General features: G+C 40.9%; 1 protein-coding gene and 1 long non-coding RNA gene across 5 annotated transcripts in view; one reads left to right on the top strand and one right to left on the bottom strand.

Annotated features, from left to right (window-relative positions):
- TOLLIP (toll interacting protein) overlaps positions 1 to 16,071 on the top strand; it is a 70,011-nt gene extending 53,940 nt beyond the window's left edge. For 3 of the 4 annotated variants that reach the window (XM_056526831.1, XM_056526834.1, XM_056526835.1), the window contains exons 4-7: positions 519 to 671; positions 954 to 1,041; positions 8,602 to 8,622; positions 15,151 to 16,071. In XM_056526831.1, the coding sequence (XP_056382806.1) occupies positions 519 to 671; positions 954 to 1,041; positions 8,602 to 8,622; positions 15,151 to 15,362 (474 nt within the window). In that variant the 3' untranslated portion in view covers positions 15,363 to 16,071. The remainder of the gene's footprint in view (positions 1 to 518; positions 672 to 953; positions 1,042 to 8,601; positions 8,623 to 15,150) is intronic. The other variant, XM_056526833.1, reaches the window with a different exon arrangement.
- LOC130276872 (uncharacterized) lies at positions 2,454 to 23,591 on the bottom strand. Its single transcript, XR_008845275.1, has 3 exons — positions 23,525 to 23,591; positions 8,162 to 8,307; positions 2,454 to 2,621 (listed from the first exon to the last, which is right to left on the bottom strand). It is a non-coding gene; the product is annotated as an uncharacterized LOC130276872 (long non-coding RNA).
- Between the last annotated feature and the right edge of the window lie 1,605 nt (positions 23,592 to 25,196).

Genomic DNA, 25,196 nt, shown 5'->3' with positions numbered 1-25,196 from the left:
CGAGGAGAAGACCTAGAATAGGAACATTGAGTTAACGGAGAGGAGCACCAAATACCCCACACAGAGAAATATACCCGGGCATTCGTGTGAACAAATTTTAACTCGTATACAGTTTGAAAAATTATGTCCTGTTGCATCCGTTATTCACTCCATTATGAATAAAGTTTCACTTGTTTGATTGAAATTCCAAGAATAAAAAACTCTGCAAAGTCAAAAACCGTATGGAACTGTACGCACATACGGTTCTGTACAGTTCCCATTGACTCCCATGTAAAAAAAAAAAAAAATGTATACGGTTTTTCACCCGGACCAAAAAACGTGGTAGGCTACAGTTTTGGGTATGGGGGGAAAAAAAACGGGCAAAACGGATGCAACCGGATTCATCGTTTGGCATACGTTGAGTCAATGCATATGGTTTTCACATTGAAAACGTATACGGGAACTGTATTGCAAAAATGTGATGTGAATGCAGCCTGAATTTATTGTGACTTACCCTCTGCCCTTGTTTTTTTTCACAGAGAGCCTTCTCCATGGATGACCGCATTGCTTGGACGCATATTACTGTTCCAGAAACCTTAAAGGATGGCAAAGTGGTGGATGAGTGGTTCAGTTTGAGTGGCAGACAAGGAGATGACAAGGAAGGCATGATTAACTTAGTGATGTCCTACACGGTGAGAGCAAATTTCATTCAGCAGGCAAGTGGGTGAGGGTTGTACAAATCTCATCCAAACATTGCAGTATTGTTTAAATGTATAATAGGTCACGTTATGTCGCATATTGATTAAAATGTTTTTTGAAAATAAGTGACAGAATTATTAGAAGTCAATGAGATTAGTCATAGATTTTTAACTGATAAAGAGTGTGAAAGAGCCTGTAGTTTTACATTTTCTTTTACTTAATAAATGACCTAAAGATCTTTTTCTGACTTTCTCTTACATTGGTTTCTCTTGTAGTCTCTCCCTGCAGCAATGATGCAGCCTCAGCCTGTGGTGTTAATGCCTACAGTTTTCCAGCAAGGCGTTGGATACGTGCCCATAGCAGGTGAGTTAATAATGTAGTAAAGTGTATTCTACAGGTCATTGCAGCATAGGAAATATGGTATGTGCTTCAAAGGTCACTTCTGTAGCTTTCATAAAAAGCAGGAACACACATAGTGGGTGAGGCTCCAAAGCAGTGATTCACAGGGTGCTGCGGGATTTTGCTGTCAACATTTTTATTAATTAATTAATTAATTTTTTTATTTCCTGCCCCGGCCTGCGCACCTGAGACTCCCGGCACCGCAGTGGGAAGGGAAGTCTGTGTGCGCTTTGCTGTGTGTGCATCCCCCAGTGTCCCCTCCCCCCTGCGGCCCAGTGAGTGAGTGCCCTTCCAGAGAGGGGAAGAACGCGAAAGCTGTGCCGGGTCGGTGTAGTGACCTGTGCCCCAGCACATAAGTTTCCACATAGGTTTTTTTTTCTGTAATTTTTTAGAAAACTGTCACTTCAGTTTTTGAGCCGAAGCCAGAAGTGTATTTAAAAGGAATGGACAATATAAAGGAAGGACTTACACTTCTCCTTCCTACTAGATCCACTTCTGACTTTGGCTCAAAAACTGCACTGGCAGTTTTCCAAAAAATGCCAGAAAAAAAACCTATGTGGAAACCTAGCCTAACGGGGAAGAGTTGTGGCTGGAAGTAATGGTCAGGACAGTCCGAACCAGACAGAGAAAAACATGGAAGGACTCTGATCAGAGAATACATCATTTGTGAGTCGCTGTATAAAGCAGCACTGTAAACTACATACCCACAGATAAATAGATATTGGATATTGTGCATTGTGCCTTTTTTGCCTTTTTTTTTTTTTTTTTTTTTTTTTGCTTTTCAACTTTGGTAGGAGTGCCCCGCAAATTTTTTTTCCCCCTAAACATCATTGTATCTGGGAAAAGGAGTGGGCATTTGATCTTTGTCTTTTCGGGTCTGGTTGGTTGCTTTTGACTCTTCTAACAAGACAACCCATGATTTTTACTAGCGCAACACATTTGGTAGTATCTCAAACTGATCTAAATACTCTATTCATTGTAATGGTGTCACTAAGGCTGAATTCACAACGTACATCACTAGATCAGTACCTTGCTGTTATAAGTCAGAAACCTGTGAAAAAGGGATATATTCCTATAGCATGATGCATGGCTTTTAAAGGGTTGTACAGAACTAAATAATCATGCGTCCTCTCCCCACCAATCTAATCTTGATGACCTATCCTGAGGATAAACAATAAACCTGGGCCTTAATACTCCTTTATGGACCAAGCAGTTATGTTCTTAAGAAATCAGGGAATTTTTTTTTACCTTACCTTATTCTGTAACCAAATAGCAGTTGTCACTTAGATCTGCAAATGATCACATTTTCAAGAATCTAGCCCATCCTAACCTGTGGCATGTGGGACTGGCTTTAATGGTTTAAAAGGCAAATCGGATCAAGTCAGTACAGTACGTGTGATGCCTCCTGTTCAATGACGTGCCAGTTATCTCCACTTGCTGCGAGGGACCTTATCCTTTGACTCCAGCAGATTGCTAAAAGCGAAGGCAGGGATGTTGGCACAGTTCAGTTTTGTGTGTCCCAGTGGTGGGAATCTGACATTGAACTGTAATGACAACAAGAGATGCAAAGGTGAATGTTCACACGGATTGATTGTCAGACTAGAAGAATGGTGCGTAATGATCTATTCTGTACTGCGAGTGAAAGTGGACATCACATACGAAGTCTAGGGGGTTGAACAGTTTCTACACAAACCATGACAAGGTGCTTGCTACAAGCCAGAGGTCCAACTACATGTATTCTGTTGACCTCATGCCACCGCTCTTAAAGGCGATGATGGTGCAAGATGGCAATAGAGACTGGAATGGAGGTCTCTTCTCTTCAGCTTTTATCTCTGATGCAACAGTAGGCGGAATTAACCTGTAGTTAAAGTGGACACCATGAAGAGTCATTCTCAAGGGATCATCACACTGATCCTACTCTCAGGATGGCATAATGTACAGTAGCTCAGGGGTGTGGAAATTAAAAAAAAAAAAAAAAAAAAAAACTACTTGTCCAAAGGACTAAAGCGGAACACAATCTACTTGTCCCTCAAGAAAATCCACTTGTCCTGGTTGATGAAATAATTTCAACCAAAATAGTCTGATCCCCCCCCCCCCCCACTAGACCACCAGGGATGGATATAAGATCCCTTTAGACACTGCTGACAGCGGTGATCTAATGGGTTAATAGGTGATCTCCACATGCCAGGGTATTAGCGGAGGGAGAGCTGTATCTCCTCTTACACCCGAGCCCAGAAAAGTCTAGATATAACTGTTTGATCACCATAAAAAATTTCTCATATGAAGTGACCAAAAATGAACAATTCTGGACTATTCTTTACATTTACACCGTTCACCGTACGGTTTAATTAACATCATATTTTAATAGCCTGGACATTTCCACATACACCGATACCACTTATGTTTATTTTTGTACATTATTTTTATTTAAAGAAAATTGGAAACTTTTATTAGGAAAGGGGCTTATTCACATGTATACGCAATTTTTAAAATATTTTAATCACTATTTTTCTGTCTCAATAGGGACTTATGTGTTACTGGGGGGGGGGGGGGGGGGTTCTGCTTCTCCAGTTTGTGTGGTGCATTTTGTGTCAGAAAATGCTGGAAGTTGCATTTAGTTACTAGATAACTACAACACCCAGCATGCCCTGATACAGCCTATAGTTGTGTGGGTGTTGCAGCATGTTGCACTGTATAGTAGTACAGTTAAGGTTATTGTGTAACATTCTGGGAGTTGTAGTTTTGGTTTGTGTCAGCTGCAGAGCCATAGGATGTGTCAAGGAATACTGGGAATTACAGTTAGTAACTACAACACCCAGCATGCCCTGATGCAGCCTTTGGCTCTGCAGCTGACCTGAACCAAAACTACAACTCCCAGCATGTAAGGGGACTCTGCAGTCAGCTGGAGGCCGCCGCCCCCTCCATACACTCTGAGAGCTGGTGTGAGGTGCAGACTTCCATCGGCTCCTGCGCCTCACACCGACATTAAAGAAAAATAAGGGGGAAGTCTGTCTCTCCCTGCCCGATACAGGGCTAAATCTATAAACAATTCACCTGCCCGGCGCCCAAAACTACTTGTCCCGGGCGTCGGGCTATAGGATTTCCACATCCCTGGTAGCTGGACCACGGACCCCTCCGGTCTCCACTCAAGTACTCGAACAGCTCGATATTACATTGATTTAGTTATGGGAACCATTGGTATGTCCATCTCTCCAAAGTGTCCAGGAACATTTTTCAACGCTGCAATGCCAGGCCGCAGGTTGATTGTGCTATGGTGAGCAGTCTGCATGGCCTACACATGCTACCATCACCTGTAGGATCTCTGGACTTGTTTCCCATCAAGAAAATCTGGGGCATCATTGGTCAGAAAATGTACATAACCTGCCAGCAATAGATCTTAATGATTTCCATGCCCCCCCCCCCCCCCCTTCCTAGTAATCCTTCTCAAGTAAACCTATTGTAGCATGTTTTAGTAATGGAAATGTTTATACAAACAGTTCTGCCATAGTTCATTCTTTCTGTGCCCCCATCCCACACACACACTCTTTCACCATCATTTTTGTTGAGATGTTGAAAAGGGACAGATTAAAGGGGTTATCCAACATAAGGTGACTTTAGTACTTACCTGCCAGCCAGTAATGGACATGCTTAGTAAGGATCCATACTTGTCTTGGGGCTAAATGGTTGTGTTGTGAGTCTACCATAAAACTGCTGCTTTCTTTTTGTGAATTGACATTTCCTTTTGGAGTTCCCTACCTCCAACTAAAAGTCACAGGATCCCTTACTTCTCAGTTTGAGGTCACTTTCTTTTGTCCTCCCACACATCAGCCACCCTGCCCATTGCAGCACACCTGAGCTATGCGTGCTGTTTATTAAACTAATATTCCCTGTGGAGAATATGAAAAATCCTGGTATACCCCTTTAAGACCAGCTCAGGCAAATTGTAATGTGGTCCTAAAGTTAAAAGGGTTGTCTGGCCTGGAAGTTTTTACATTGGGAAGCCAAAAGCAACAGGGCAGTGGGCCACATAAGTATATGTATTTTTTTTTTTTTTTTTTAACATGTGAAAGTATATGTATTCATGTTTCATACAGACCATGCCAATGTATAAAAAATAAATAAATAAATAAATCAAGGCCGGACAACCCCTTTTGAGAGCCAGCAGTGGTCCCGATACATTGTATGCACGCAACCTTTTTTAAGATAGATTTCAAAGGCAGTGATTTAGGAGCTAGACTTGTATCAGGTTCACCCATAATATTTCTTGCAGATTTTCCATTTGTGGAATGTATTCCAAAATTACAAAGGGCTGTACAGTGCTTCTCCAAGGTTTCTTACAGTGTATTTTTACATTGTGTTATCTAAACCCAGCCTCTCAATTAAAGGGAATGTGTCATCAAAAAGTTTCCATTACACTATATTAAAATAATCCTGAAATCTTCCAGTTTTCATTCTATCCACTAAGCCTAATAATAAGCTGACCCTTCCTGTCATGTAGAGAATTTTTCAGCAGTCTTCTTACTATAGCATCATACTGGTGTCAACTTTCATTGTAATCCAACCTGTGATAAGACTGATCAGGCCATTCACGATAGGTAATAGTCACAGCTCTCCTCTTTGTCACTACACAATGACCTCTGCACTGGTCACAGATCATACCTAGAACACTTTTCAATTCAAAATCATAAGAATCCCCTCTAGTCTGTTTCTTCTAGTCAATGTGGCTACTGTAAAGCACTTGACCAAATGCTGTTAACAGAGCAGAAGCTCAGGCAATATGACAGCCGCCATAATAATGTACAAAAAAAAAATTACAATCAGAAATCAAAATAGGAAAACAAGCTTTAGTATCTAGCACTAATCTCTTAAATTTTAAATTTTTTTTAATCTAGGTGATACATTCCCTTTTTTAGGTTATGCCTCTCCAGTAGACAAAATAGAGACCAATACATCAGCGTCCTCCTTTTTTAATAGTAAAAACTGTAGCACATCCCCTGGAGTATTTAAAGCGACCTACTTACTATTTACCATACTCCATCTGCTGGCAGGAGCACACAACAATATAAACTTTGTAACATAGCCTGTGATCAGTTCTGGTGAGGGTATTAAAAATGTTCTTGCAGTTTTAACATGGTCACATGGAAGCCTTTTGTTGGTTTAACCTCTTATAGTCACACAGCTTTATTGAAGCTTTTGATACTGTTGAAGACCAGGCTGAGCAGAGGTTCTCTGAACTGACCAGCACGCACAGTTACAATGTAAATGGTTTCAGGCCCATTGGCCTTTCCAGTTGTCGTACTTTGATTCTTTTGCAAATGTGTTTACATGGGGCTGATATGATGCAGATTTGAAGTCTAGATTTGCAGGTGGAAAATCTGCAGAATATTACTGTAACAGCAAATCTTATGTACAAATGCAGACAAAATTGTGGGTGCATTTAGTTAAAGACAGAAAACTCCACAATGCTCCCTAAAATAACTTTTAAACTGATAAAGGCAATAATGAATAAAAATACTGAAAATTAACTGATGAAAATCAGACCTTGCTTTTGAATTGTGCTTCAACCAAATCATTTAAAAAAAAAAAACTTTCCTGGACAAAAATGACGGTCCTTGAACATAATATTCTGTTGCACAACCTTTTGAGACGGTCACTGCGCTTACATGATTTCTGTAACTCCCAATGAGACTCCGGCCCTTGTCTCCTAGTATCTTGACCCACTCCTCAAAAGATCCTGCTCCAGTTATCTAAAGTGTGAAGGGGCCTTCTCCAGACTGCAGGATTTAGCTCCTACAGATGTTCAATAGAATTTCGATTTGGGCTCATAAAAGGCCATCTCACAATAGTCCAATGTTTTGCTCTTAGCCATTCTTGGGCGTTTTGGGTCATCATCCTGCTGTTTTGACCCATGACTTGTAACAGAGACCAAGCTTCCTGACACTGGGCAACATATTTCACTCCAGAATGCCTTCATAGTCTTGAGATTTCATTGCACCCTGTAAAGATTTAAGACTCTGTGCTAGATGCAGCAAAGCAGCCCCAAAGCATAACCGAGCCTCCTCCATTACTTATAGTAAGTAGGTAGTGTTTTCTTTGAATGCTTCATCTTTGCATCTGCATAGAGCTGAAGTGACTTTCCAAAATGCTCCAGTTTTGTCTTATCTGCCCAAAAGGACAAGCCACAAAGCTTCTAGTAGAATGTCCTTATGGGTTGTTTATCCAGTTTAGTCTCATCTGTCCAAACACACAACTTAAAGGGGTACTCCGCTGCTCAGCGTTTGGAACAAACGGTTTTGAACGCTTGAGCCGGGAGCTCATGACATAGCCCTGCCCTCTCATGACATAATGCCCCAACCCCTCCCATAGACTTGCATGGAGGGAGCGGGATGGGATGTCATGAGGGGGTGGGGCTATGACGTCACAAGCTCCCGGTTCCAGTTTTCGAAACCGTTTGTTCCAAACGCTGAGCAGCGGAGTACCCCTTTAAAGCACCTAAGAATGGCTAAAGATTAGACTAATCTGAAGTGAGCCCTGATATGAATCCGATTAAACATCTGTGGATAGAGGTGAAACCTGCATTCTGGAGAAGGCCCCTTCACACCTGAAACATCTGGAGCAGTATCTTTTGAGGAGTGGGCCAAGATATCTGGAGACAAGTGCAGAAGTCTCATTGAGAGTTACAGAAATCAATTGATAGCAGATACTGCCTCAAAAGGTTGTGCAACAAAATATTAAATTCCAGGGTACCAGTTTCCTTATTTTGTTTTTCAAAATGATGATTATTTTCATCAGATTATTTTCGGTAAATTATTATTCATTAATACTATTTATTTATTTTTTTGTCAGTTTCAGGTTATTTCAGGAAGAATTGTGGGTTTTTCTGTCTTTTAAAGCGTACCTATCATATCACAGGAAAAATAATGCTTATATATGTTACTCACTAGGTCATGCAGATGCTTTACGTGTCTGCGTCTACTTTCTGTATTTTGCTATAAAATCACTCTGTTCTGCTGCTCACTCATTCTGAATTCACTGCTCAGAAAGGGGCGTGTCTAAGGCAAGCACTGAGGCCACCTTCACTCACCATGCATTCACTTTCTCAGAGTCTGCTGTGCTGTGCTGTTCCTGCCTGTGCTTCAGCTGGGACAAAGATGATACAGCAGTTGGACAGGATTATATTCTGGATAGTATAGGAACCCCTAGTGGTCTTCTCTTTATAAACCATGATTTCTATAAAAAGGAGTGAAAGTATATTAGATAAGGTTAATGTTTTACAGCCTATAAAAAGTGTTTGAATCTGACCGTGCCAATTTAACAGAAGGGTACCAGCTATTTTGTATCTGTATATTGCAATGAAATTTACAGTAAAATCTATAATGGAATTTTCAATCCCTTCTGAACATACCTTTACTCTTTGCTGCTTGTACTACATAGATTTATGCTTAGATTTGTATTTTTGGTCTAGTACATTAACATTGTCTCCACTTGCTCACTTCTTTCTCTATTGCTTACACACCCACCCAGGACTTGATTACTTGTCTCTGGGTAAGTTTGTATCACTCAAGGCATGATCTGTTTACATTATGTATGAAATGGTGGTGTTGGCGTGTATCACACTAAAAAACTCAGAATATTGATGCCGAGATTAACATTATGACTGGTCATTTTGGGTTCGCAATAATCGCTAAAAACCTTAATACACTATCAAGACCTATACATTACTCTGGGGAAAATAATATTGACTGCAAAAGCAGGGTTTGTCCTAGTTGTGTTTAATCTGTAAGCTGCCAGTGTGCCATCCTTCATTGGCATATTATTCCAATTGGCTCAGGCATCTGTGTAGTGTGATAAGCAGGCTACCAGCCCAGTTCAACTTTCTGCTTCTATCATTTTCATGTGTTTGTTTTCTGTCTGGGTTTTCCTATTACATTGAGATTTTTTTTGCTCCTCTACATGCTTTAAAAAATATCTAATTTGCATGTGTTTTTTTTTTTTTCATTCTAAGTATTACTTTAAAAGAGTATTCCGGAGTTAAAAAAAAATATCCCCTATTCACAGTATAGGGAATAAGTAGCTGATCGCTGGGGGTCTGAGCGCTGGGACCCGTACAATCCCTGGCACGGGACAAAGACTCTCTCACTGAGGAGCGTGTCATGTCTACTGGTAGACTCTACGCCCCCTACGCCACATTCATTCCTATGGGAGCGCCGATGATTCCTGAGTGCTGTACTTGGGTCTTTTCGGCTCTCCCATAGGAATGAATGGGGTGCGTGCTCTGTGCAGCACGCGCTCCTCACTGAGCTGGGTCCTGTCCCAGTGATCGCAGGGGGTCCCAGTGCTCAGACCCCTGCAATTAGCTACTTATCCCCTTTTTTTTATTTAATGGATTTCTCCTTTTTGATGCTTTTTTTTTTTTCTAGGTCTATGTATATAATCTCCACACACGCATCTCTATCTCCAACCTTCAAGATTAAATTTTTTGGTCCCGTTATAATACTGTGAAATAAGACACCAGACAGAATCCCGACAGACACGAACAAAGTCAGTGGGGTCTGTTGGGCTCAGTATTCCGCTTCTGAGCGGAATCTGCATTGGTTGTCCTAAACGTAATCTAGTGCAGATGTGAACCAAGTCATAATTTGACATTTTTAATATCTAAACGACAACATCTATATGGGTAGCTTGAAGGGAATTTGTCAGCTCTATTTGCTTCTTATATCTGCAGACACCATTAGATAGCTGTTAGACCGGGTTTCACACTACAAAATTTCTGGGCAGAATTCTGCTCAGAAATTCTGGTGCAGCAGAGTACTTTGGCTGGCAATGGGATTCTGCTGCACAGTGCACACTGCAGAGTTTTCGAGGTGGACATTGTTCAATGTTCTGGCGGATTTCCATTCTGCAGAAATTGCCGTCTATGGGGACGGCAATGTCTGTGCGGTCCTGCGCGGACTGAATAAGTTGGTGCTGGCGGCACTCAGAATCTCCATCTGGATTTCGTCTGGAGAGAAATTCCGCAGTGTGAATCTGCACTTTTTTCACCGGCGTACCCCTTTAAGGTATACAAGCAGACTGTACCTTTCCTGAAGCTGATGGTACTTGAAAAAATTTTCATTTTATTTCTTTGCTAAATGTCTCTGCTTTATTTCTCTGCTAAAGAAGGCAAAGCCAAGCTGCTCAAGTGCCGTTGCCCGGCATGCCTCTTTGCTTGCCCAAAACTCCCAGAATCTTCTTGGTTGACGTACAGGGGCTGGAAATAGGAAGCAAGGTAGCATGTCAGCCTGTTGCATTGAGAAATACAATTTGAGAATTTGTAAGTTGGCAGCTGCCATTAGCTCCAGGAAAGGTGCTGTGTGCTTTCATGCCCTAACAATTGTCAAATGGTGCCTGCAGCTGTTACCGGTAGCAGAAAATGCAGCTGACCGATTCCCTTTAAAAGAACACTAAATCCAGAAAGGAATGATAAAAGTAATGAGGGGATAAGTCTTGCATTGCCGTCTTCCATTTTAGGGGGGGGATTTAGCTAAGTGGGCAGGACCTCCTATTGTACACAGCAGTGGGAAAAGGCCAGTTGTCTTAATCACTTCCAGGATTGTGAGGAGAAAGGGGTGATGGATGGTCTTTACTGTTGGAACCAATTTTTTTTTTTCCAGTGCATCTCCTTTCTTTTTTAATGTACAAATGCCCCATAATGCAGGTTCCTAAAGCTTCATCCCCCTTGGCCTTCTGTCCCCTCCATGACATGGCAGTGTATGGAGGAGCATGTGACCATGACATCAGTCAGCCTCCTCCACTGCACTTGCACTAGTTTCTTATATATCATGTGATTGGAATGCTGACAAACCAATGAGTGGTCACATGCTCCCCCATATGCTACCATGTTATGGATGTGAGGGCCAGCCAGGGCAGAAGGCCTGGGAATCGAAGCGGTGGAGCTTCATATATATGCATTGTATATCAAAGTACCTTGTGTAAATGACTAAATACTCTCAGTAATACATGTTTTATTAAAACACAGTGGCCAACCCCTTTAAAGAGTTAGTACTTATTTCTTACTCAAACAAATAAAATACATGTTTAAATTTTTGTTTTTCATCTTAATAGGGTACTCCAATGAAAAACAAATGTTTTTGTACATCCTGAGTCCCGTTACCAGGGTTTAGAGCGTTCTCACGAGCGGAGAATTCTTCAAACTCTGTGGGTCCCGACTGCTATCAACAACCAGGACCCTGGGTTAATGCCATGCACCGCCGATGGGGACGATGCAAAGCATTAGCCTTTTAGACGCAGCGATCAAAGTTGATTGCAACTTCTAAAGTGAAAGTTAAACAATCCGGCAGCTCAGCAGAGCTGATCGGGACTATCGTGACAGAATTGTGATGTCCCAATCAGCTTACTGGACGACAGGAGGGTCCTCAACTGTCTCCTCGTCGACTGATCAGTGATCTACTGCTCCAAGCCTGCTCAGCTGGAGCAGCAGAGCACCAAGAACAATGATCAGTCCTATGCTATGGCATAGCATTGATCACTGTATGCAATCAAAAGATTGCATGGTATAGCCCCCCTATGGGGGGAAAAAAAAGTCAATAAAGCCCCCCCAAATAAAAAGTTTGAATCACCCCCCTTTTCCTATTTTTTAAATAATCTAATGAAAAAAAATCGTGGTACCGCCGCGTGCATAAATGTCCCAACTATTAAAATTTAAGGTTAGGTAAACCGCACGGTTGATGGCGTACACGTAAAAAATAAAAAAAGTCAAAAATTGTGCATTTTTGATCACTTCATATACCATAAAAATATGTAATGTCATTACAAAGTAAAATTGGTGACGCAAAAAACAAGCCCTTATATGGGTCTGTAAGTGCAAAACTGAACGCGTTATGACCCAAATTTATCATTGTAGTGAAGCATTTTTTTTTCTGTGTGCTGGTAATGTGTAGGATCACCAAATTTATTAAATGGTCACAGAGCATTTGATAAATTTTGTGCAGGTCACATTTTCTGTAATTTCTCTCTTCACATACACCAAAAAAAGCTGAGCTAAGTCTGGGCTGGTGTAGTTTAGAGACTTTTTAGTGGCTTTCTGCCTTTTTTGCTACTTTTCACAAAAAGGTGCAGTTGATAAAACCCTTCCATATCATGTGTATTACAACTCAAAATCAGCAGAAATGTGTAACCCAAAAGGCGCAAAAAAAACCTGCTTGCTCCTTTTTTGCCCCTTTTTTAGAAACCAAAAACAGTCTACAGACAATGATAAATGTGGGCCTAAGATTTTTAGAAGGTGAGGAGGAAAAAACAAACAAAAATGAAAAATGTTTTGAGTCCTTAACCCCTTAAGGACCAATACAAATAAACCTGTACGCCCCTGAAAGACCAGGCCTGTTTTTTCAAATCGGGGATGTCGTTCTTTATTAGAGAATAACTCTGGTAACGTTTTGCCAATCACGATAATTCTGATATTGTTTTTTTGTCACAAGTTGTCCTTCATGTGCATAGTAAAAGTAAGCCAATATCACTTGTAGTTTTTTTTATAATGCAAAAAATCATGAAATTTTTACAAAAAATTACGATTTTTTGCTATTTTAACACTAATAGGGTGCATATATTTATACATACTGACCAAATAGTTTATGAAACTTATACTTTCAGATGTCTACTTTATTTTGACATAATTTTTTTTGTTTTTAATTAACATTTTAAATTAGTTAGAAGCCTAACAATTTAACTTAAAATTTTGATAAGTACATCTTTTTTTGTGTGCTATGCAAGGTTTGCAGAAATTAAAAGGTAGTAGAACATAGGAACACCCCCCCCCCCCCCCCCCCCCCAAATGACCCCATTTTAAAAACTAGACCCCTTAAGGTATTCGCTAGGGGGTACAGTGAGTATTTTAACACCATAGTTTTTTGGCAGGAATTATTACAAAGTCAGTGTTAAAAATTCGAAATTTGCAATTTTTCACAAATGCATCATTTGGGGGGCATATTTTTTGTACATCACTTCTGATATTGAAAGAAATGCACCCTATATTTTATTTAGCTGCTTGTCCCATGTTCGGAAATACCCCCGCTTTGGCCATATATGGTTCCTTGGCCGCGTGGTAGGACTCAGAAGGAGAGGAGCGCCATTTGGCTTTCAGGGCAGAACAGTACCCCCACCCCCACAAGTGACCCCATTTATATACCGCACTCCTACAAGTTATTGGCTGGACCAGGGACCTCTCTGATTGGTCCTTGGTCGGCTGGGGGTATAACGCGTCTGTCTGTGACAGTTAAGGCTCCTGATGGATATATCTGCCATGTTGTGGGAATAAGCACCTGCTCATGGCGAATATATCCATCACTGCTGCGGCTGGGTAGCTCAGTGTGTCCGCTCATGACTGCTGGCGGGAAATCCGCCGCTATGTGTGGACACACAAAGCTACCCAGCCGCAGCAGGGAGCTCATTACCGTGACTGCTGCATAATGTGTAGGATCACATGGTGGACATCCGCAGCATATTACATGCTGGGGATGTCCGCCAATGCGATCCTACACATTATGCATTTTTTTAAATTAGATTCATTTAATTCATGTATTTTTAATATATATATATATATATATATATATATATATATATATATATAATAATTTTTTTTTTTTTTTTTTTTTTTACTTTTATTACATTTTTTTTTATTTTTACAGTCCTTTCAGGCAATACCCAGGGCAGACCTGGGGGTCTTTGTAGGACCCCCGGCTGCCCAGGTATGAAGCAGCACCCCGTGATCGCGCTGCGGGGTGCTGCAGAGGAGACAGAGGGAGCCCCCTCCCTCTGTCAGAACTCCTTACAGCACGTGGTCACTTCTGACCGCAGCTGTAAGGGTTAAACTGCCGGGAGTGAAGTGAACTTCACTCCCGGCAGTGCGGCAGGTCCCGGCCAGCCGCGCATTACACGCAGCACCCCGCGATCGCGATGCGGGGTGCTGCAGGAGTGACAGAGGGAGCTCCCTCCCTCTGTCATAACACTTACAGCCCGTGGTCACTTCCGACCGCGGCTGTAAGGGTTAAAACTGCCGGGACCGAAGTTTACTTCGGTCCTGGCAGTGCAGCAGGGTCCCGGCTGTGTGATACAGCCGAGTCCCTGCCGCGATCTCGTGGGTGCACTGGGCAGCACCCATGAGAATAATGGACGAGTATAGACGTCAAGGTGCGGGAACGCCCGCCAACCTGGACGTCTATACTCGTCCGTGGTTGTTATCTGGTTAAGGTGAAAATGGGTTGAGCCCTAAGGAGTTAAATCAACTGGTTTAAAAGTTTAACAGATTTGTAAATTACTTCTATTTAGAAATCTTAATCCTTCCAGTATTTATCAGTTGCTGTATGCTCCAGAGGAAGCTTAGTAGTTCTTTCCAGTCTGACCACAGTGCTCTCTGCTGACACCTCTGTCCATGTCAGGAACTGTCCAGAGTAGGAGGAAATTCCCATAGCAAACTTATTCTGCTCTGCACAGTTCCTGACATGGACAGAGGTGTCAGCAGAGAGCACTGTGGTCAGACAGAAAAGAACAACTCTACTTCATCTGTAGAATACAGCAGCTAAGTACTGGAATGATTAAGATTTTTAAATAGGAGTAATTTACAAATGTTTTCAGATCAACAGGTACCAAAAAGTTATACACATTTTGTTTTCCACCGGAGTACCCCTTTAATGCTGTGTACTTGGCTTATAAAATAACTTCCAAATTCATTCCTACAGTCACCTTGTCAGATTGCACTCATTTGTTTTCTTCATTGATTTCTCAGAGCCTGTGAACTCCTGTGCCATCTAATGACTCTGGATTGTATACAGCCACTGCCAAGAGTCACCTGTTTGAAGAAAATGCTTTGTTGTTTTTTTTTAATTTGTGGTGGGGTGATTGTTAGAAGTTTTGAGGACTGTCATGGCTAATAATGAATCCTGTTTTTGTGCAGAGTTGTTGGTTTTTTTGTTTATCCTTTTGACAGATCTAACTCAAAGTAAAGTTAAATTTAATAGTGGCTTTAAAGAGACTATAGCATGAGAAATGCCAACCAAGACTTCTTTGTTCTCCCTATAGGTATGCAACCTGTTTACAACCCTGGAATGGCAATGACGTTACCACAACCTGCCGTAAACCCACAGCACCCAACACATGATGAAGACCTAAAAGCCCTCAAAGATATGTTTCCAGGCATAGACCAAGAAGTTATTAAGTCAGTTCTGGAGGAACACCGAGGAAACCGAGAAGCTGCAGTCAACTCTCTACTCCAGATGGCCGAAGACTCTTAGTGACAATCTCGCTCTGCTGCTTCCCTTTCCCTGCCAGTGTCCTAATTGACTTGCCAAGATGAATCTCCTTTGACCTCTTTCCTCAACTCATGAATTGTTTTTGTTTTGGCTGTTCAATGTGAGCTCTGTCGAACCCCACAAGAGATTTGTGGATTCCCGTAAATCACCCTACAGTACTCTTTAATGGATACAGTTCTCTCATCAGCTGCCTATACAGCTATCTACTTAAAATGAAAGAATTGTAGAATGCATAAGATATTAATGGACTCCAAGAAGATTTTCCTGCCCGTGTGGAATGTGATGTGTTAGTGCTGTAGTCAAAATGAATATGGCTGAAGTCTACCGAAAAACCTTATATACACCACCCATCCAGGGCTCCATGCCACTTGGCTCATCTGTGCTGATATCAACCGTGCAATAGAATAAGCAACAAAAGGCTTGAGAAAATATTAAAATACATAAAGTAAATGGGTTTTTATCCAGTTTTATTAATGTTTGATATCATTAGACATATTTGGTAAGTTGTATAGAACCACACAATAATTTTTCTTTCTATAAGGAGAATCTCCTGTCATGCTGTATATGCAACAAGCTTGGCATACATCTATGCAAATCCTAAATAGAAGATTAGAGTCTGACTTTACTAAAGCAATGTAGTCATCTTACAGTAGATTCTTCATGACAATCTAAAGTAGAGGTCCCCAAACTAACTGACTATATATATATATATATATATATATATATATATATATATATATATATATATATATATATATATATATATATATATATATATATATATATATATATAATATATATATATATAATATATATATATATAATATATATATATAATAGATTATTTATATATATATATATATATATATATATATATATATATCTTGCGAGCCCTGTTAATTTAATAGAAAATGTTCCGAAAACTTGTAAATGAGAGAGAACCTCAAATCGAAAACATCTTCTGAAGTTTTAGTATGGTTTGATGCTGATATTATACCATCTAAATTATCACTAGTTAGGGGTTAGGATATATCCACATAATTGTCAGTATGGATATATTGTAAGGCTAGGTTCACATTGTTTTTTTTTTTTTTTTTTTTGCATCAAGTTAATGGGAAATATATTTAGCATCTGTTAATTTTATTTAACAAAAAGTTTGATCCCACCCTAACCCAGACCTTGACAAATTTGTTAGTGGAATCTAGGAGCCAGCAAAAGAAGTTAGGAGCCAAGATGCTGCACATCACATAACGTGGACGATATGTGACATTATATTATCAGTCATCTCTTCCTGTGTCAGTCATTGGGGTCACATGACTACTCCCGCCAATTAGCAGCGCTGTCATGACCCTCTGTACTCTTCTGAGGATGGAGTGTCACAGTCTAGGCCACTGATTAGCTGTAATAGTCACCTGACTGCTTCTGTAACACTAGAGTGTCGACCGCAGGCAGAATGGGGGAAGAGGTATGGAAAACTGTTGTTGGTTTCCTTTTTTTAAAGGATGGCCGACCCCTTTTGGTAAAGTCTGACAAAATTGCCTAATGAAATTTTTAGTCGTTGTGGCGACCTGGCGCCTGGGATTTATCAAGCTCTGCCCTAACTAGTGCAAATTACCATAACTTTTGGCTTTTTATGGTGAACTAAGCAGCTGAGGAATGTAGCCACATGTGACTCTCAAGGCACTGTTTAGGAGTTATTGATCTGAGGTTTAGGGTGAATTTCAGACAATCCCTTGACATCTGCCATTACAAGAAACACCATCTGGTTAGATTTTTATTTGATCATATGTTACCCCCAGATATAAACTGCTCCAAGATTCTTCAGCAACTTCTCTTTCAACTATTGAACTGTGTGCTTGGCCACGTTAAATAAATATGTCGATTGGAGAGTCTGAGCTCTAGGATTGGTTCTGCTGTTTAAAGGGGTACTCCACTGCTCAGCGTTTGGAACAGACTGTTCTAAACGCTGGAGCCGGCGCCGGGAGCTTGTGACGTATTAGCCCCGCCCCCTCATGATGTCACACCCCGCCCCCTCAATGCAAGTCTATGGGAGGGGGCGTGACGTCATGAGGGGTGGGGCTATGACGTCACGACCTCCAGCGTTCTGAACAGCTTGTTCCAAACGCCGAGCAGCGGAGTACCCCTTTTAAGTGAAGCTTGTATCTATCCAAAGACACAACCAGAATTAATTGTATAATGCTCTTGTGTACAGACCCCTCCAGCAGTCAGTTTTTTTAGGTGTAGCAATTTTTTTTTATTTTTTTATTTTTTTACCTCAAGTTGCCCGAAAAGAGTTGATGTAAATGTTGATTAACGCTTCTATAAAAAGCTCTTTAGATAGGTCAATAATTGATACTGAAGAGCCTTTGGCTGTCCGGGCATGCTCAGAGTTAGTCATAGTTTTGCAACAGCTGGAGGCACACTGGTTGGAAAACATTGGACTGTGAAACATTTGACATGGCAGAAAACAGCAACAATCCAGGATTTGCTACTATTATTTTTTTTTTTACAGCGTTAAGAGATGAAGAAAATTGTGATGCAAGTTCTGCCAAGCTGAAAATCTCACTTGAAATCTGTGGTTGATAGGGAGTGCATACGTAGTCGCAGTCCTAAGTCTAAACTCAAGTTGCTAAGAACGTCTCTGGCTCTGAAGGACCTATCGTTTCCTATGTTCTACAGACAGTCCATTGAATAGAATGGGCACTGTGTAGTGCTTCATTTCCTCTATGGTGAAGCTACTGGGAAATTGATCAATTACTGGCAAGTTCCCTTTTGGATTACAGCTTATCGCTAGGGGGCCTCACAGCCTATTGGCAAGGGGTCTTTTCAAGAAGGAGACATTGGGGGAGATTTATTAAAACCTGTCCAGAGGAAAAGTTATCCATAGCAACCAATCAGATCCCTTCTTTCATTTTCTACAAAGCTTCTGCAAGAAGCAATCTGATTGGATGCTATGGGCAACTGGGCAACTTTTCTTTTGCATAGGTTTGATAAATCTCCCTCATTGTCCATAGTGGAAAGCCCCTATTTATCAAATGAGATCCCATAAGCTAGTGGCTAATGCGCCTCTTAGAATCGGCTCACATTTCCTTTAGGCTCCGATGCAAATTCCTTTTAGATTTGATATGGCACAGATCCTGAAGAACAGAACCTTTGTTTGGTTTGCCTGTATTGTCCCACTAATGTGAACACTCCTGGAGTTACGTAACCAGAGTAGCCCGCCATTTGCGCAACTCCCATTAAAGTCAATTGTAGTTAAGCATATTGGAAACAAGCTAGAGAAGCTGGAAAAAGCTCCTCTTTAATACATAAAAGAAAAACATTTTTAGGGTTTTTTCAGTCATGGTGGTTTGCCAGTCTGTGATACATAAATTTTAACAATTGAGCCATACTAAAAGAATGTTAGAGAAAAAAAACTATAGCTATGAACTTTATTAACCTATTATTGTTTCTTTTGTGTTGAAGCCTATGCTTTACTACAGGGTTGCTGGTTCCTGGCAGGGAAGACACTAATGGTAGCTTGGTTTGTTTGCCGCTGCTTAATTGCCCGGATGGTTTTGCCCTGGTAATTGTATATAAAGTGTTCCCCTTTAAGGGTGCATTCAAACGGGCAGATTTATTTGCGGGTTTCCCGCTGCGTATTTGAAAGGGGGCGGGCTCTTCTCGGCTGTCCGCAGCAGATTCTCCGCAGCAGAATTTACACTGCTAAAAATCCGCCAGAAGCCCCATTGAAGTCAGTGGGGTCTGCGGCGGATTTTCCACAGCGGAAATTCCGCAGCGGACAGCCGGGAAGAGCCCGCCCCCTTTCAAATACGCAGCGGGAAACCCGCAAATAAATCCGTCCATGTGAATGTACCCTAAGACTGTTTATTGGGATGCACATTAAGGGTAGGGTGTAGGTGGGAATGCGCAGCGTATTTTACGCTTCAGATGCACCAACTGCAGTCACAAGAGCGAGCTCCCGGCTGCGGATTTCTAGAGTGGGAAATTCCCCACTACTAGTGGGCACAGAGCTACTCGGCCACAGCTGGGAGCTAGATTTGCAGTCCTACTGTGACTGTCATCAGTGCATCCACTATGTTGAATACAATACGGATGTGTCCCATTTGACCCTTCCCTTAAGTGGTTTTCCCATCTTTTAGAATTATTCCCTATTAACAGGATAGGGATTAACTATCTGATCGCGGATGGGAGGGGTGTGTGGTTTGACTGCTTAGGCCCCCCTGAGATCTCCTCTTTGAAAGATAGGGAAAAACCCATTTAATTGCTTTAAATAGGGGGTACACAGGACTGATGAATAGTAATATAGTAATCTTAGTTAATATTTTGACAGTATTAGTTATAATAAATGCTATTAACTTAGTGAACTCGTGCTAGATTGCCAATATACCTGAACAGTCTACATCTGGTGGTAAATGGGCTCTAGACCCATCGCTTAATACCAGACATTGACATGTGTAAGGCTGGAAATAAAAATGCAATTTTTGAGCCAAAGCTGGAAGCTGATGCAGCAGGAAATTTCTTTTTATTTCCCGTTCCTTTTAAATTCAGTCTAGGCTTTAAAAGCTGCAGGTGCATAAAAAAAAAGAAACTTTAAGCCTACTGGTGAAATGATATATGTATATGTTGGGCATGGAGTCTATCTTCATCAGGATCAATGAGGTCTTCTGGACTAATGATAAAGACGATGAACATGGATCTCATTTCTATTATGTTGATCATTAATGTGTCATTTTTATGTACGACAACAAGGTTTACTGCAGATGTATCAGGAAGATTGAGTCAGAATCATAAAAATCATTATAGTTAAAGGAGGAGGATTGGAAGCATAAGGCCTCATGCACGTTACTATATTGGGAATCAATATAACACGGATCCCAAACATGGTGAAAATGAATGTTTAGTACTGTGCAGGTTGCCTTATAAAAAGATGGCCGTATACAGTTTTTTTGTTTTTTGTTTTCTTTTTGTTTTATTGGATGCCATAGATCAGACCAGATTTTTCCCCAATAGCACTATATTTTGTGTTTGAACCGAAAGCTTGGTCTGAAATACTACTATAAAGTACAACAATGAGGTTCACTAATATTCTTCTGTATTGAGCCAAAATGCACATGAGGCCTAACCTTGATACTAAGGATAAGTTCACATGCAGCAAATTTGTGGCAGAAAATTTTGCAACTAAAAACCAATGAATTAATCTGAATCGGGATACATCCTATGGATAGGACAGTTGCAGACATTTCTGTGATAAATCTGCCACATGTGAATTCACCTTTTTCCAGAGATACTTTCCCACCTGCACAGACAGTGGAGAGCATGCCAAGCAAACCATCCAGCACCCAGCAAGTGTTGACAAAGGCTTCTGTAAAAGAATAGGACCTATCCACAAAAAGTGTTGGAGGCAGACAGCTGCCTTGGCAATCTAACCACCTAGTGTGCTGTTGTGTCTCTCCATGCCTGATGCCAGATCAGGTGGGAGAGTATATGTGGACAACACTGACCTATGAACAACATAATTGTGGTCGAAACATAGGCTGGCTGATCTTGAACAATTTTAACACACACTTCTGTTTACTTTTAGTGTAAGGGTAAAATCTAAAAATTGTTCTTTTTAGCCAAGTTAGGGACAATCTTATTCCTTTCACTCTAGAATAGTGAACTGAGGTTCCACCATTCATAGATCTGTTGGTTCCTTCTTCCATCCAGTATAGGGACCCCAAATAAATATTTTTAGGTTTTGATGAGGGTAACCAGAGCTATTGTTGTTTGAAAGAGTATTGGACCAGTATTGTAAGCATGCAAATTGTGAAGACATTTTTGGCATCTGGTTTGTGGTTGCAAGATTCCATGTAATGGTATTTGGGAAGGCAAAAAGCCTGTTCCTTATGCAGGGATGTACTGTTTCCAGTTTATGCCTTATTACTTTGTGGAGAAATATGTTAATAGGAATACTGAAAATGTTATACACAGACCAACTAGTTGTTGGGAGCCACAGAGAATCAGCCCAGTGCCTCATTATTGTCATCATCTGTTTTCCTCCTGTGCAATGATGAATGGTTATGGACAAGTAATGGCTCAAGTAGGACGGTGAATACAGGATTGATCAGCAATATGCAGGGTTCTTACGTGTTCATCTACTGTATATTCTGCACCATGGCTTTGCTCTGCTATGTGTAATGCAGTCCACTGTGTACTTTTGAGGTGTTCTGTGGTGCATATATATATATATATATATATATATATATATATATATATATATATATAATGTAATTCCTTATTTTGACTTTTCCAGTTGTAAATGGTTTCACATTGTGCTGTTATGTCTTAGCTGTCCTATGTAATAAATGGTTGAATATACTCTACATTAACCCTCTGTCTGTTTATATATTATCAAGAATCAAACAAATAGTGAGAATAGTCGTCCGGCACCTCTGTCTAACAATCACAGCTCCCAGCAAACAATGTGCAAACAAGTCACACGGTCCATGTGGTTCCGGGGGTGCAATCCACTAGGTAGTATCAACAAATGTTCATCAAGAAGACAGAAATGAAAGGACGCACTCACCCGGGGGTCTGGATAGTAGAAGACTTTATTACATCAACGGTTTCTCACACAGGCGGGTAGGCGCAGAGGAGCAACCTCGCAGCAGCTGCGAGGTTGCTCCTCTGCACCTACCCGCCTGCGTGAGAAATTGTTGATGTAATAAAGTCTTCTGCTATCAAGACCCCCGGGTGAGTGCGTCCTTTCATTTCTTTCTTCTTGATGAACATATCAAGAATATTGCAGTTGTTTTTTTTTAATTCCTGTTGTTTTGAATGGAGCAAAAAGATATGCAGTTGCTTATTTTTCACTCATTTATAGCTTGCACGCTTTGTTCCCCCCCCCCCCCCCCCCCCCCGATGCCTTTCCCAACAGCCTCCTGCTAAGACGAGCAACATATTTAAAGGAAAACTGTCTGCTTGTTCACCCACATTAAACCCAATACACTATGGTTATATTTCTATAATTAATAGCTCATTCAGTGCACTTGTTCATTATAGAAATCCCGGAACTTTAGAAGCATATATCTCGGCAGCCAGTTGACAAAAGTGACCCCCTCATTTGAATCCTGTTCACCCACACTATAACCCAGTGTATTGGGTTTAATGTGGGTGAACAAGCCGACAGTTTTCCTTTTAAAGATAGAGGTAACTACAGTGATCTACTTTCAAGGTTTGTAACAGGTTAATGTCAAAGATAACGGTGATACGGTGAACTTCTCCAAACAGAGGCAAAATGGATCGTAAAATGTAATGCCTCCGGTAACCTGGGCCTGAATGAGAGTGGATTAGTGTGTACCTCTAAATTAGATTTTAGAAGTGTTTTTAGGTTTTCTACTTTGCTGTCTTTTTGATTGTTCACCTGTGTTGATGCACGTCATCGGGAGGAGCTTTATTAACGGTGGCATGGAGCAAGACAGGTAAGGTCTGAAGAAGCGCACTGACGCACGCGCAACAGCTGTTACCCTGCTCAATACGGACTAGCTGCGTCATTTAAAACATCGTCCGTGTGTGCACCCTGTCATGCTGCATCTTCAATAAAGACTACTGTGACACTGCTATACTGGTGAGTGACACCCATCATTTATTTCATGTTGGATACTGATGGACTGATTTCTATAAGGCTTTGGAACCCCGGTTGTTTGTGTGGTTACTGGCTACGGGCTACTGCGTTACATTGATTAGACACCTGTACTTACTCTATTCATGAGGAATCATTGTATCGTAGGAAGCTAAGGGGGTAGCGGTGTCAATATTTAATCACAGAGGTTGCCAATATCATATTCCCTATTTTAATCCAATGGGTTCAAGTGTTTTTAGGGTAAAAATCTAAAATTACCCCTGGAGTACCAGCAAACATTTAATGTTGCCACCACGGCGCATTACTGTTACTCCCTCTAGAACTTGAAACTTGAGCTGGCTATGATCATGAAAATGTGCTTTGACTGGAAGTAGCAAGTTATCTTCAAATGGTACATTTTTGCTTACTAATTCTATCCCTTTTAGTGTATTATGTACTGTAAACCAAATGGGCATATAATAGAGGATAAATAATATTTTTCAATTGGAAAATTTTTTTACTTTCACAGGAAAAGACTTACCTGAATATGAAGGCTGTCCAAGCACGCTGGGAGTTGTAATTTGCAACAGTTAGAGACACCCTGTTTGGGAAATACTGTGTTAAAGCCTTGACTACAAAGCAGGCATGGGTACATGCCGTTCTCTCATCTCCTCATAACAAATGAAGGTCTGGGCATTCTGACCTCGGAACCTAAATCTTAAATGAGTACTCCAGGGAAGTTAAGAAACCTAAAAATGCCCCAAAGCCACCACAATACCTGTTCTGTGTCCTCTGTAGTTATCCATGTGGTTTTTGCAGCTCCTTTGGCCCCTGATATCTCCTAAATACTTTTTTCTTGTTTGCAGCACATACTACAACTTCCAGAAGTCAGTGCAGCTCTGTGTAATGGCTGCCAGCCAACTGCTTTCACTATCTGTGTGCATGTTCACACTGCAACTCACACACTGTATAGGTCTTTTCTTTCAGACTATCCTTCTCCCAGCAATAAATCATGCTGTGCTCTGAGTAGCAGAATGCATTGATTAGATTTTAATCAGAAAAACAGCAGCTATGTGCTCAGTTGTAACTGAGAATCTTCACTGCTCTTCACTCACAAGCTCCTCACACAGGGAGGGGAGGTGTGGCTGTACAGCCAGAGCTCTAGACCAGACAGAAATAATCAGGTGGTGTTGTCTTGAAGGGAGGGGGATAGGTCTCAATGAGGAGACAAAGTGGATCTAAAAATTGTTTTTCTCTCACTTGCGTAAGTGACCGCTGAAAGAGGGAAACTGCTCTATATAGCTAATGAATGATATTTAGACAAATACATAGGTTAGTGAGAGGGAAAGTATTTAAGCTAGGGTTTTTTTTTTTTTTTTAATATAGATCATGGAAGGTTGTTGGAATACTGATATCTTAGGGTAGGCTTTGGATTTGGTTCAAGGGATAAAGCCTATGTACAAACTGAAGTTTTTCAGTTTTTTGTGGTTTGGGAATTCCTGTTTGATCTAGGGCCTGGCGTGCTTGATGTAATATTATAGGGGTGTAACCGCTGGAAGGAAATTTACATTCCATTTCTGTTAGTCACTGTTCACACAGTTCCTCATCTGAAACAATTTGTTTAACTTTTTGAAATTGAAATAAGGGTACTGATTTATTTATTTTTTTGTGGAAAGGGATGCCCACTGGTGAAATGGGGTACACTATTTCAATTAGTCTTTGCGCTATAAAAATCAGTACTTAAGGTACTGTCACTATTTTTAGGAGTCTTGCATCTAAGTAGCTCACCGACCATAAATCAGATAGGACTTTAAATTGTAGCTCGATCCACACTATTATATTCGCAAATGCCTCTAGTGACATTTGTGGCCCCTCACATATGCAAAAAACATAGTCTCTGAATCGCTTCTATAGATGAGCATGCCGTAAAAAAAAAATTGTGGGGGGGGGAGCGGGGGGCAAGGAATTGGATAGACAAATCCATGTTCAAAATCTGCCATAAAACAGTTTGCATGTGGAGAGGCCAGATTTACCCCCATTGCGAATCCCCGTTTTTGGAGAAAGAATCTTGAAATAGAAAATAGTTTCCATGCAATACCAAATACAAAGCATCTGACAAAGTCTTGTTCCTGTGGACGTTTAACTGCATCCAGACCCTTACTGTGATCAGTGGATGTATATAGACTTACCACATCTATGGTCCCTAATATACT

The sequence above is a fragment of the Hyla sarda genome, chromosome 6, assembly GCF_029499605.1.
Source record: "Hyla sarda isolate aHylSar1 chromosome 6, aHylSar1.hap1, whole genome shotgun sequence".
In the NCBI taxonomy this organism is placed as follows: domain Eukaryota; kingdom Metazoa; phylum Chordata; class Amphibia; order Anura; family Hylidae; genus Hyla; species Hyla sarda.
Note: the sequence above shows the minus strand (reverse complement) of the source record. Positions and strands in the feature narration are given on the sequence as shown.